This window comes from Typopeltis vanoorti, chromosome 12 (assembly GCF_054136105.1).
Source record: "Typopeltis vanoorti isolate ZY-2024b chromosome 12, IOZ_Tvanoo_1.0, whole genome shotgun sequence".
Lineage (NCBI taxonomy): Eukaryota > Metazoa > Arthropoda > Arachnida > Uropygi > Thelyphonidae > Typopeltis > Typopeltis vanoorti.
Window position 1 is genome coordinate 86,522,367 of NC_143560.1, and position 15,265 is coordinate 86,537,631.

At 34.8% G+C, this 15,265-nt stretch overlaps 1 protein-coding gene across 1 annotated transcript in view; it reads left to right on the top strand.

Annotated features, from left to right (window-relative positions):
* The window catches only part of LOC150100962 (uncharacterized), a 111,892-nt gene extending 102,571 nt beyond the window's left edge, over positions 1–9,321 (top strand). The window contains exon 6 of the mRNA XM_090401559.1: positions 7,140–9,321. Coding sequence (XP_090257685.1) covers positions 7,140–7,993 — 854 coding nt within the window. The 3' untranslated portion in view covers positions 7,994–9,321. The remainder of the gene's footprint in view (positions 1–7,139) is intronic.
* Positions 9,322–15,265: the final 5,944 nt, after the last annotated feature.

A 15,265-nucleotide genomic window follows, 5' to 3' on the forward strand; every position in this document is an offset into this window, starting at 1 on the left:
ATTCATTTTAATTTTGTTAGCAATTCGGATCGGTGAGAAGGCTATAATGATAATCCCTGTATCATTATATTCAAAAATTAAAGTGAAGTGGCTTTATCAAAATTTGCTTTAACTTTTGATAATTGTTTTGAATATTCGGGTTTTTAACGATTATCCTGCCTAATCAACACCCCCGGTTCATTACATTTAGCAAACCAATGTGTGGCTGTTCTGTCAAAATTTATTTAAGAAATTTCAAATAATTAAAATTTTTATTACCATAAAAGAACCACACAAGCCCGGATCATTACAGGGGGCACTTAGATAGACATTGCATGCAGGCGGCAAAAACCCTAGCGCCAGTTGCTCTGAGTATCAGCATAACGGTAGAAAACTCCCAATAGGAATGCAGGCAGGAATACATATCCATACTTGAAGTAGAAAGTCATCAAAAACCTGGAAAGGCAGCTGGAGTAGAAATTCGGCTAGAAATGGTCAAATATGGAGGTATAAAAGTTTTACAGTGGCTGCACTGCATAATTCAGAAGGCCTGATTTAATTTGGATTATAAAATATTAGCATGGATAAGAGGATGGCTAACTGACAGATATCAAAAAGTGGTATACAGGGGATGTGAGTCTGCAAGATTTATGGTAATCAGTGTCATACTACAAGGATCAGTCCTTGGTCCACTGTTATTAAATCTGCACATTAATGTCATTGGGAAGGATTTGACAGGTGACATACAGCTATTTGCTGATGATGCAAAGATAGATAGGGTAATCAGGAATGCAGCTGATATGCAGTGCTTGCAGAATAATTGTAATAGGCTGGAATTGTGGGCATGGGAAAATGGATGTCAGTTCAACGTCAGTAAATGTAAACTCATGCACTTTGGTATGGTTAGATATCCAATGTCATATTACATTGGTGGGATTATGCTAAAAGAAACTGATCAGGCTAGTGATCTTAGAGTGTTCGCAGATAGGAAGTTGAAGTTCAGAGCCCACGTAGCAAATATTGCAAATACAACGAAAAAAATAACTGCAATGCTGTAAACGAACTTTCACGTGTAAAGAGAAGGATGTCATTTTAGCTGTTTATAAAGCTTTGATAAGATCTCACATGGATTATTGTATGCAGGTTTGGTCTTCTGGTTTCTGTTGCGATTCTGATACAGTGGAGAGAGAGTGTTAAATATGATATTAGGTTTGTGGAATACTGATTCTGAAGACAGATTGAGAATTTGTAGACTGCAGACACTAGCAAACAGGAGAAAGAAGGGTGATATGATTGAGACCTACAAACTTCTGAAATGGTCATACAAGATTTCAGTTGATGGAATTTTTATTTTATGGAGAATGGAGAAAAGAGTAGCCAATAATATTCTCTAATTTATGCAACGGTCTTCCATACTGTATTCTGTCAAAAGTGTTAGGAAAGTCTCAAGTATCATGGTATATTCATTCCCCTCATCTAACGCAACAGTAACATTATAAAATTAAGTTGCAGGAACATGACCTTCCCTAAGTAAACCTTATGTGATCTCTTATCGACTTTTCCAAAATCTTTACCACCACTTCCGAGATACTGATATGTCAATAGTTAGACACATTAGTCTTTGCACAACCTTTTTTGCAATTGAATTATCATGCATTCTTTCTACTCCAGTGGAATCTTCCCTGGATTATGAATAAAATTATGCAAACTAGGTCAAATGCATAGCTAGTTCAGCAGAACACACTTTAAGCATCCATGCTGATATCCCATCAGCTGTTATTATTGATTTGTTATTCAGTTCTGCAACAGCTCTATTACTGCCTCTTCATATGTCTAAGTTTCTTCACCCAGTGTAGAGGTAGGTAGGTAGCACTGAGCTTTATGTTGCATATATCAGATTGATAGCTTTTACAATCGGAACCCATTAGTTGAAAAATCTCCTCGTATCCATCATCTGCATATACTATTTGCATTCGGTAGTTATTCTTTCAAATTCATTCTTTCTTTTAATTGCAGCATTGCAATAGAATTCTTTGGGGGTTTTCTTTAGTTGCGGAGACAGTTTCTTTCCATATTCTGACTTACCCTTCTGTACAGTTGGAACTGCTAGCCTGCTCCTTACAATTTTTACAACTGATGTCATCCTTAAGCAGATCGTATTCCTTCCATATTATCTTTTTTTTCATAAATCTCTTGCTTAATAAGATTACACATCCATTTCACTCCTCAAACTATTCATTCTTCAAACTATACAGACACCTTCTAATATTACATCATTTAAGTATTTTTAAGTGTTTCCCATGCACTGCTGATATTGTTCCCATCTAGGAAACAATACCATGGGCCAAAATCTATTATACTCCACAGCTTGTTCTGCTTTGTAGTTCAGTATGTAACCTTTTCTGAATGGGATATTCATACACTTAGCCACTTCTCAAGTCAGTGCAGCATGATCACTGTCACCACCTGAAGGCAGATCATTCACTTCTTTAGCTAATCCCCTCCTCTTTGACTTCGAGTTCCATCACATGCTGCTTGAGGAAGTTATCTTGCAAGAGCTCAATAAACTTGGTTTCATTTCATTTGGCTCATGAGATTTCCCTGCTACCATTTAATGTTCAGATAATTAAAGTCACCTATAATGGTTACTCATTTCCCATCCATTATGTTGAAAACGAATGTCATCGTCACTAAGAACTGATCCACTAGTTCTGTAACGACACCCTAGTATGTATTTGGTTATCTCAGACTCCACCTTTGATGTGAGTAGCTGTGAGTTTGATGCCATCACACCAGATGGCATCAAACTCACAGCTACATAGAAAATTGTTACTAGTATTGTAGTCATAGCTTAACCTTAACTGGACTCAAATCGTTTAGTATTATTAGCAGCAGATCCCCTCCTCTCCTATCCTGTCCTGTCTATCCTTCCTAAAAATACTGTACCCTTTACACTTGATACCAGTTAGTATATCTTTTTCTGATAGCCAGGTCTCACCAATGTATAATCTGAGGCCCCAGTGTGCTCACCAAGGCAACAAACTATCCTCTTTTTTCTGATATTTCTGGCATTCATGTACAGACATAAGTTATCAGCATTCTTTTTTGTATACTCACTTCTGTAATCTGCATGACCCAGTTGGACAACTTGCAGATCTCTATTTTTATCTGTCTTGTTTATGCTGATTGGACTGGCTTAAATTACCATAAATGTTCTAGAGCAGCAAAAGAAAGAAAAAAGTTCATTTTACTTTCTTTTAGTGTTGCATGGTGGTCAGCGTTCATTTTAAAAATTATGGACTCTACAACCGTATTATAAATAACTATTTTAATTTCCCGACATTTCGATCTTCATATTAAGATCATCATCTGGAGTATATACAAATATACAAGGACAAGCTGAGTTACATTACACACAATAAACTAAAGAAACAATGATTTGATCATGGGTTATTCTACTGGCATGACCTCTAGTGAAAAAAAAAAAAAAATTTACAACTTAATTATTTAGAGACTACATCAAATCTAAATTCTATTTAACATAACATGAGAAAGACATTCTTTTTTATATAGATAGTCTTCTTTCAGTAACAATCATGTCCTATTTTTATCATTACAATTGTTATTTTTGAAAAAAAAAAGTTCTGTGACATGGTTGGCAACCTCCTTCTAGGGGATGACACTAGAAGAAGAAGAAGAAGTTTGTGTTGACATTCTTGCACTTGCTTAATAAGTCCAAACTGGACAAACCACAGTTTTTTCCTCATAATAATTTCCATGATAATGTCCATTCTTCCCATTAACATACATATGTTTGCTAGTGATTGAGTGAATTTCAGAAGACAACTAGATATGCTATAGTTCAAAATTTGATAATTGCAGACATTCCATGATTGCAACTTATGAAACATGGCAAATGATATTTAGAATAGCTTACAGTGTAGAACAAGCTGCAGCATTTTCTGGTAACAAAAGCAAATCCATTTCTAGCAAAAGAACTGACACTGATCTATTAGTTTCTAGAAGTATATGGTTATTTCTTTGCAACAAAAATTCTTACCCATGCCTTATAATTATAAGAAATGGGACCAAGGATGAAAAGATGATATTTATCTTAAACTTTTCTCAGATCTACAGCCATCATCATATTTAAGATCTTTGACTCTCAATAACTAACTTTTAAAGTCAGCAAACATACTGTTACTCTCAGAAATGAACTCAATGTATAAAATTGGAGTATTTCATCCTGGAGGAGTCAGTTTTAATGCTAGAGGGATAGGGCAGGTTCAAGGTTTACAGGTACAGGAGGAGAGTGTGTTTCAGATACTGAGAACTCTGGATGTCAATAAAGCTTTTGGACTGGATGGTATTTCACCATGAGTTTTGAGAGAATGTGCTAGGGAACTGACAGTGCCTTTAACCTGGCTTTTCAATGAAAGTCTGGCTTTGGCAAAGGTGCCCAGGGAATGGAAGGAAGGTAAAATAGTGCCATTGCATAAGGGTGGTAACAGACTGGAAGTGTCTAATTATAGACCAGTCTGTGTGTCATCAGTAGTTGTTAAGATCTTGGAAAAAGTAGTGAGGGACCGTATACAGCACTGGGCAGATGAGGGTAATGTTATCTGTGAGAGTCAACATGGATTTGTGAAAGGCCGCTCTTGTTTTAGCAATATGCTAGCCTTTTATAATAAAGTTACAAGAACATTAGATGAGGGAAAGGCATATACTGCAATTTTCTTAGACTTAGCAAAGGCATTTGACAGGGTTCCACATGATAAGCTGATATTTAAGTTGCAACACATGGGTCTGGATGTCAGATTGGTCAACTGGATTCAGGATTGGCTGTCTGATAGGTATCAGAGAGTTGTGTATGGTGGAGCAGTTTCAAGGAGACAGAAGGTTACAAGTGGGGTCCCACAGGGCTCAGTACTAGGACCTATACTGTTTAACCTTTATATCAATGACATTGCCAGTGGATTGCAAGGGGATATTCAGTTGTTTGCAGATGATGCAAAGTTGGGAAGGATTATTAGTAATAGTGCAGATGTGGTAGCCCTGCAAGAGGATTTGAATAAGCTAGATAGATGGGCAAATGATTGGGGGTATCAGTTTAATGCAGCAAAATGTAAGGTCTTGAGGTTTGGGAAACATCGATGGGATGCTGCATACTCTATGGGAGGAGTTATACTGGAGGAAGTAGGAGAGACAAGAGATCTGAGATTGATGATTGATAGAAACCTGAAATTTAGGGGACATATTGCAAAGGTGGTGAAGGTAACACAGAGGATTGCTGCAATTATGAGAAGGACACTGACCTGCAGAGATAAGAGGGTTATCATTCCGTTGTATAAGTCTCTGATCAGACCACACTTGGATTATTGTTCTCAGATTTGGTCTCCAGGATTTGAAGGGGATAAATTAACTGTGGAAAAGATACAAAGACGGATGACAAAGATGGTCTCAGGACTGTACAAGGATAGTTATGAGAATCGGCTGAGGGAATGTGGACTGCAGAGTTTGGCAGATAGAAGAAGGAGAGGTGATATGATTGAGACTTTTAAACTGTTGAGAGGTGGTTACAAGGTTGACACTGGGGAGTTCTTTCGCTTGGTTGAACAGCAGGAAGGAGTGATGAAAAGAGGCCATCCCTGGAAGTTACGAAAGGGAACTGTGAGCAAGAGGGTGAGGAGTGGTTTCTTTCCATGGAAAGTGGTTGAGCCGTGGAATGCATTGCCTGATAGAGTGGTGAGGGCGAGAACGGTCAATGAGTTTAAGGAGTGGTATGATAGACTTTGTGTTTCTTAGGGGGAACCTCCCATCGATGAGTCTTGACAGACTTTATGTTCTTAGGAAGGACCTCCCACGATGAGTCTTTTGACTCCATGGAGGCCTGAATAATAATAATAAGAAGAAGAAGAAGTGGAATTCAAACCTAAGCTTTTCTAGCCAATGGATATATCATTCTTCTGAATGCATTCAGAAGAATGAACATATAAAAAACAGAAAAGAAACAGGGAATACATTGCTTCATGCTCCATGCAAGAGCAACATGTGCAGAAGCTAAAAGGAAAGTAATAGCTTAAAACACTGATAGCTGAACACTAAAATTTCTCAGTCGACAGTCTACATTAACACGAACAGAACAGAAAACACACACACACACATATATATTAAGAAAATTAGGAATTATTATAAGAGTGAAGAGTAGCATAAAAAAAATCTACCAACATTAAAAGATTTCATAACTTGGCTGACACACTCATCACTATTTCCCACATCCTTCGTAATTTTTCCTCTTTTGATGCATTACTTACTAAGTAAGCACCTGATTATCTTATAATTTAATTTAGCTTAAAAACAAACAAACATTGTATTCAATTCAGCTATTAGTTATGACATTTTCAATGAACTTACAGAGATGGATAAGATATGGTTAAACTATTTAATTGTAAAATTTTTGCCTTGTTATCAAAGGCATCTTTGGTATAACTTAATCTATTATACTCAGCTTGTTCTGCTTTGTAGAATAATAAACAAAAGGATTTTATACATTTATAATAAAAAAAAAAGGATTTTAAATAGCAACACCACAGCTCTAATCAAGACAACAATAATTAAAAATTACATAATAAAAAAAAAATAAACTACACACACATTTTATATTAAAAAAATTAGGAATTGTCATAAGAGTGAAACAATATTTCTCATAGAGGAGATAACTGAGGGCTGTTGGTTTTATATTGTTTCACTCTTTTAATAATTCTCAATTTCCTTTATGTGTGTGCGCACGAGCTTTAATTACAAAATTTATTGACTATCATTGTCTTCACCTGGAAGTGTGATGTTGCTGCTTAAAATCATTTTGTTACTTTATGCATATTTACATCGTTTATTATTATTATTGTTATAAATTTTAATGACTGTCTTACTAGAGTTGTGGTTGTGCTTTTTAAAATTTACTAAAGCAAAAGTTTTATATCAGTTGAATATTTTAACCATGTAAGATGTCCATCTGAGTAATTTTTTGAAACTGTGTCTACTTACGTTTCTGTTCTTAGTCAGGTTTTCAGTGAACTCTTATTAGTAAGTGGTTAGATAAACTGTTTATGCATATTTTTATCTGAAGATATATTCAATGTTTTACAATATATTTTTAATAGATCATCAGGAACAAGCACCCCGTGACTCTAACATTTCTTATGGATATCCCAGATGTCATACAGGAAATCGTGGTTGGCCTTCTACTTATTGCAGCTGCATGTGGCACTATCCATATTCAGAACGGAATTATCCATATATATGGGGTTATGGAGGCTGTAGGCCACCTCCCATATCTCCAAGGATTCCATGGATGAGACCTGTATTTCCTAGAAAGGAGCCTTTCTGGGCAGATGAATGTCATGCAGAAAGTGGTCAGCAGAGTGACTCATACCTGCCTACATCAAATGGAAGAGATGCCTTACAAAGTAAACACCTTGAGCAGTATAACACTTACCATCCCACAAAAACAGTACCAACAGTGCCCTACATTCAGCATCCAACTTGGAGAAGAGACTACAGACCATGTCATCCTCCTTATGAAAGGTATCATCCTTATCAGAGAAATCAGGACTGGATGAGAAACATCAATCAAGATTATTTTCCTTATAGTGAAGCTACAAATACAATGAGTTATAATACCACTGAGCATCTGGATACTCTTCTTCCAGATCACACTGAAGCTGAAAGCTGTTGGGCTGAATCAAGGATAGAAAACTTTGGAAAACCAGTCATACCACTGAGTGGTGACATGACAAATGATGATGTAGAAATTGTTTCTATTGATAATCCCAGCACAGTGGTAGATGTTCAAAGCCAAGACTCTCCTTTTACCAGTCTTTCCTTATCAGGTGTCCCTAATGCAGTTACTAGTGCACTTCATGCTTTACATTCAGATCATGATCAGTATCCGCCAACTATACAAGAGCTACAGCCATTAGACCTCTCTTGCAATACAATATACAGCACTAACTAGCTACGAGTTGAAATAATGTTCTGGATTAGACAGAACTTATTAAAATAAAGTTCTAGACAAACTGTTTTGCCCATCTATTGCTGAGTCCAAGATTATTGTTATGAAAAAAAAAAAAATACTAATATCAATTTGTGAATGCTTGTCAAGTCATGATATAGTAAGAGGAGAAAAAATATTATTTCTCAGTTATTACTGCATACTTGACTCAAGAGTAACACAAATATTCTCTTCAATATTTCAAGAAGGAATTCCACTTTATTCAAGATAATAGTTGAAAACTTAACATGGCAGAATCTATGAGTTTGATATTATTCCTGAAAAATGCAAAATTGCAAAGTTTGTATACAGAAAACTGTTTTTATTGAAAAAATAAGTTCTCTCTTCTTTAAATTTAAAAAATAAATAAGTTATCATTTATAACTTATTACTTTAAAATAAGTAATAAGTTATAAATGTATGCTTCAGATTTTCAAATGTTTGTCCTATATGTTTTGGAATAATTATAAAAAATTAAAACTAGCCCTAAAGAAAAGAGGCTTATCTGTTTTGTTAAGTTAGTTGAATGCAACAATACTTTTATTAAGTTAGTTGAATGCAACAATACTTTTATTAAGTTAGTTGAATGCAACAATACTTTTATTAAGTTAGTTGAATGCAACAATACTTTTATTTATGAGCATGTTTCATTTCTTGCATGTTTAAAAAACTAAACATTAGTTTTTTATGGTATCAAATTGATAAACAGTTTAAGAAACTTATATAATCTAGTTTAAGTATTATTATTGCTGTATTTAAGTTGGATCAATTTTCTGCATTTTTTTTAAAAACAAGTAGGCCATTACAAATATTTTACTGCCTTTCTTTCAAAGTATTATAAGCAAAATAAATTGCATTTGCTTTCTACCCATATGTGCAACAACGTTAGTTCTAATCACCATTGTATAATATTGTAAAATTAAAAGCATTTACCTTTAAATAGGAGTCAGTTAACATATAACAACTTTGTTTGAGCATCCTTTACACAAACTGATACAACTCACACACACATATAGGTAGAATGCAATTTTAACTTTTATACTAAAGAAAATGTTTGATAGCTTTCCTAAATATTAAATGTATGCTTCAGATTTTCAAATGTTTGTCCTATATGTTTTGGAATAATTATAAAAAATTAAAACTAGCCCTAAAGAAAAGAGGCTTATCTGTTTTGTTAAGTTAGTTTAATGCAACAATACTTTTATTTATGAGTCAACTGAATTTGTTAAGTTTATGTTCTCTTTTTGTTTAAATCACATTAAAAAACAGCATTAAAGCATTTACTTCCATTATTTTGCTTATGCATGATTTATTAACTTCTGTACAATAGACTCCAGTAAGCTCTGCAGGTTTTAGTTGGTCATTAATCCCAGACATATGGATGAAAAATATCAAACAAATGATATTACGTATCCATGTTATTTGTTTCAATGGACACTTTGCCCATGTAATTATTGGCGTTAAACAAGGCAAGTACAGTTAATTCTTTTTTTTAAAACCCTGGTGTTCTTCCTCCCCTCCACCCCCTTAATACTACACTTGATACTGCCCCTTCTCTTTTGCCTCTTCTTTAAAAAGGCTTAAGTCAACCAAGCATTTATTATTCTTCCTTCTCCTGAAGAAGAAGAAAAAACACAAGAAGAAAATATAACTCCATATACAAAGTCATATCTAGATGTTGTTTAGGAGAAACTTGTGCCATGAGAGATTCTTTAAATTAGCATGATAAAACACAACACAAGAGATAAGTAATACTATTTATTTAAGGCCACATATTTCAGCCTGAATATTACAGGCCATCTTCAATGGCAACAACAGTTAATTACAAAACAGAATGTGAACAATAGATGATTTTAAAAAAAAAGTAAGAGTTGTGTGATGTTATACATAAAACAACGCAATGGTATAACTGAGGAAATATTGCAATACAGTGTATTAATAATTCATTAGCTCTAAAAAATATTGATGTGTGATTACAAGAAGACTTTTCCATATTTTAGAGAGAAACATTCATTCTGATTTAAGTTTGGATGGTGAAGTAAAGCCTCAGTACTTTCTTTGAACAAACATTCGAATTTATATCAACATCAATGAAGTAACATGTTTCAGACCATAGGATGTTGAGGTGTGTATCTATTCCATGCTGTACCAAGACAGATTTTTCAGATGTACTGTTGCTAACATAAGATTGGTGGTGTTCTTGTATTCTCTTTTCCACAGAGTATCCAGTTTGTCCCAAGTAAGAATGGTGACAGTCACAAGGAACATGGAGACATCAGGGAGAGCTAGATGAGACCATTTATCTTTAGAAGATGGAAACCATGTTGATAACTTGTTGATAGGAAGAAAAGTAGCCACTAAATTGTATTTCTTAAGAATTCTGGAAATGGGCTCTGAGATGCCAGAAATGTAAGGAATTGGATGTTGGCATACTGTTTCTTTGTTATTTGAGCTGGGATTATAGGAATTAACAAGCTGTTGGATGGTCCTTTCTGAGAAGCCATTGAGTTTCATACATCATTTAATGTTTAAGAGTTCCTGCTATAATAGTTGAGGTATAGAACAAAGTATGAGCATGTTGCAATCAAGTTTTTATAATTCCAGTGTTCTGTGATGGATGGTGAGCTGACAGCTGTTGAACGTAGCATCCAGTGAAAGTAGGCTTTCAAATAACTGAAGTGAATAATTCACCTGATGGTGTTCAAAGGAGTAGAATATCTAAAAAGGGCATTTTTTTGTTTTCTTCCATTTTCCATAGTAAATTTGATACGTGGATGTAGGTTGTTTATTTTCGATAAAAAAAAGTAGGCAATACGGGGGCAAATAGCAAAAGCATCATCTATATAACAAACCAAAAAGGAAGGTTGTATGGACAAGAAAAAGGATATATTCTATTTAATATTATTCTGTTATATTCTAAATAAATAGTATTACTTATCGCTTGTTGTTTCGTATTAATTCAAGAAATATCTAGACATAATATACAGGGTGTTTCAAAAAAAATGTCCCGATTTGAAAATTGTATATATCTGCAACCACAAATGAATGCAACTTGTACCATGTGAATGGCCTTGGCCCAGAGTTTGATATGATGACTGCTAGGCCTTACTTCGTACTTGATAATTTATTTTGTAACTGTACCACATTTTCATTATTAAATATAATTATTTGAAATCGGGTCATTCTTTTTGAAACACCCTGTATATATACACACACAGACACGCTGTTTGTTATGAGCCTCTGTAGCTCAGTCGGTATAAAAGAAGCCCTTTGGTCGGAAAGACCTGGGCTCAATTCTCGTCTATGATGTGTAGAATATCTCTTTCGCCTAAAAGTGAGTTAGCCGGTCTAATACTGAAGTAGAGGTTTTTTCATCCAGAAACTTGGGTCTTTCATCCCCTAGAACAGGCAAACCAGCCCCATGAACATACATGGATTTACAGTCAAAATATATACCTAATCCCTCAGTAGGAGGGCTCAATCCCCCACCCCAAGGAGAACCCCATATGAATAAATACTGTTGGTTTAAGTTAACATATTACTAAGGAATTTAAATTAACAAGGAAATAATTTCAGGCAATCATAAAAAAAAAAGATACATTTTGTAGTGGAATATGCTTGCAGTGACACTTATTGTAACAAATGAGCCTACAATTGTGTTTTGCATACAGAGTGTAGACAGTTTTGTTTTGCCATTAAAATGGTCCAATCCAAACAACAATTTTAGTAGTGATAGTAAATTTTATTCATTTCTACGAGCCAGGAAGGAATTATGATTTAGCATTCTGTGGGAAGTAGTTTGTTGTGAGTAAATGGCTTTTGAACAGGGGTTTTATAACTCCATACTTTTTTTTTTTTTTTTTTTTGGAAAGCAATATCCCAAGAAACATATTTTGCCTATTCCTTTTCCTACACGTTCATTATAATGAGAGCTAACATTAGTTCGCTAAATACAATGAACACATCATTTATCTACTGCAGATATATTGAGAGTTTGCAAGTCCCATAGAGCTTGCTGTCAGAAGATTCCGTTTATAAGTCAGCAAGTGTGTCAGCATAGCAGTGCTTTCAATTTATTTAACTTTTGTGATAAGCAAGGTAGGTGTGTAGAAATGTATAAATTCAAATAAGGCTAAAATATTTGGTGGCAATTTTGTTGTATAAGTTTTAAAATGGTTCTTTGAATGGGATATCCAAAGAAACATAAGAAAAAAAAGTGTACGCATTTCACCGAAAATTAGCGATAATGAAACTGAATGCATAATTATTGAAGTTGTTAGATTTTTGTAGTGAATTTTGTGTTATACATTGACAGTTAATGAAGGCAAAATGGCAGAAATAGAACAACTGGACACAGCACAAAAAATGTGATAAGTGGAGTGGATTTTTCTAAGATGGTTTGTTGTCAGGAGTGAATATGTATGTGTGAGCAAATGTGGAAGATGTGTTTATTGAGGGAACAAGAAAGTGAAGTGAAAGGGTGAGGGTCAGCAGAAAGTGTGATATTATAATCGATTGCAGTGATTTAAATGAAAGTCAAGAAATGGTAGAATATAATGATGTGCATTAGACTGAAAAAAGTATCGTCCAGAAAGGTGAGCAAGAGAATATGAGTGCAGAGAATGTGCTTGTGAAAATAGAAATGACTGAAAAAGCAAAAGTGATTGTGGGAATGGAAGCAAGCCTGACTGATGGAAAAGCAGGAGCAATTACCAGTATGAAAGAGACACAATTCCTAGAATACAAGAGTTGATGAATGAAATGATTAAATGAGAAATAAGATTAGATGTTTGGTGGATACAAATAGAAAAGTGCAAAAGAATAAAATGAAAGATAGTGGATAAAAAGGGGCAGCAAACGATTCAAGAATAGTGCAGTATGGAGATTCTATTATAAAAAAGTGTAGTGGACGAGAGAGTGCACAAGGTTTATTTTCCAGGCAGGAAGGATGAACAGGATGATTGATGTTCTGGACATGAGAAGCATACATGCAAGGGAGTCAGTGAAAGTGGTGGTAGGAATGAATGATTTAGTTGGCCATAGGAAGAATGTGAGGATGGATATCAGGAGATTAAGAAGAGTAAAGACAACAGTGTGGCAGGAGAAGTAGCCTGAACCCCCAAGGGGTGTTCAGGTTACTATGACAGTACTACATGATTAAGTTTACATTAATATTAATCTCCTATTAACAATTTTCTTCAAAATTAATCTATTACTTGTAAGCACTCCAAATACTGTCATATTTAACATTTCGTACTTCTAAGGCACTTTTGACTGAATCAATCCACCTAGACCTTGGTCTCCCTCTGGGTCTCTTTCCTGATATCTTGGCATGAAACACTTGTTTTGTTAACCTTTCTTCACCTATTCTATTTAAGTGGCGATACCACTTTAGATTAGCCATGCTGACACATTCATGAATGCTAATAATGTCAAGTACCTTTTTAATATGATTCTGCCACTGATGCCACTGGTTCACCCCCCCCCTAATTTTTCTCAGAACCCTCAATATCTGTGAATTCTAGTCTTTGATCAAGTGCTTTATTTCTAACCCAACTCTCAGATCCATAACTTAAAACTGGTTTAAACATGGTCTTGTAACTGCTAGTTTGGTGGTTTGGCTAATTTCTCGCTAATACCAGCTTTGCTTATTCTGTTGTCTATTTCCATATTAAACCTGACATCTTCACTAAAAACTGCCTAAATAGCTGAAATATTTTATTTGTTCTATAGAATCACCATTCAGAATGCAGCTGAAGTTTTCTATGCTAGTGAAAGAAAGTCATGCTTTAATCTGTTGGACGGTATTAGGCTAGTAATGTGAATGTTGATTTAAGGTAGACATATCCTCCTTCTCCACTTTTTGTTATTCTGCAGTAAATGATTTTTTCTTCTTTTTTATTGCTGATTTTCATGCTAAATTTGTTACAGCTGTTATTCAATTTAGTTAGTGAATCCTGGAGACTTGCAATGGATGTATTTAGGAATACAACAACATCGTCTGCATTTGACATCTCCAATTCTAATATCAGGCTTGATGGCACTTACTTTTATAATGTGATCCATAGAGATGATAAGAGTGGAGATAATGTTCATCCTTGCCTTACCCCTGATTTTTCATCAAACCATCTTCCTGTATTGCCTTCAATTCTAACTGACAACTTAAATATAGACTATGTATCGCAAAACTTAAGTACAGATACTTGTCATATTCCCACGATTTTTCAACTAGTTGTCTTAAAGTGAAAATCAGATCTTGAAGACTTCTATTTGGCCTGAACCAACTTTGTTCTTCTCCAAATTTCTCTTCCACAACCTCTTTTCAAGTATGCTTGCATAAATATCTTACCTGGAACACTTTGTAGAGAAATTTCTCTGTAATTCTCACATTCAGTTTTATTCCCTTTTTTATAGATGAGTACTATTAGAGCTCTACTCCAATCACTGGGAATTCGACATTCTGACTAGGCCCTCTGAGTTATGCAGTGAAGCCACTGCAAAACTTTTATACCTCCATACTTAAGTACTTCTGGTTGAATATCATCTCCTCCAGCTGCTTCTCCACATTTCAATTTTTTGACAGCTTTTTCTACCTCAAGTATTGACATACACCTCTTTGCATTCTTCTGGAAAATTTTCTAGTATGGTTCTGTCACTGCTTGCATCATTACTGATGAATGAAATGATAGATGGAATGAAAGAGGATGCAGTGAAGTTGGTTCGGTGAGTTTCAAGGTGGACTGTAAAAGATGGTTAGCAGTGGCTCTTATTTTAATGGTTTTGGAAGAGAGTGGAGGATTAATAGTGGCCAATTCAGCAAAGCACTATCCAAAAGTATATATAGCAAGGTGAAGTGGGGTGGAGGTTGATAAAATGAGATATTTGATTGGTTGTTGCTACAGGCTGGGGAATGTGGAGGGTGGTGACAAAGAAATGTACAAGACTTAGCTTAGTGAGCAAATGAAGAGTGATTGTTATGGATTCATTTTACTTATGTCAATATTGATTGGAATAAGGAGAATGAATTTCTTATGTTCTTAAGGGACAATAATCTTAGACAACATGTAAAGGAAAGCACATGGAGCATTGAGAGTTTTACACCTACCATATGTTCTGGCGTATAAGTCAACTTTTCAGCATTGAAAAAAAGTACTACATTTTTTAGGTTGACTTATATGCCAGGTCAAACAGAGATTGCTTTCCAAGAAAAAACTAGTACGTATCATACTCTGTTAA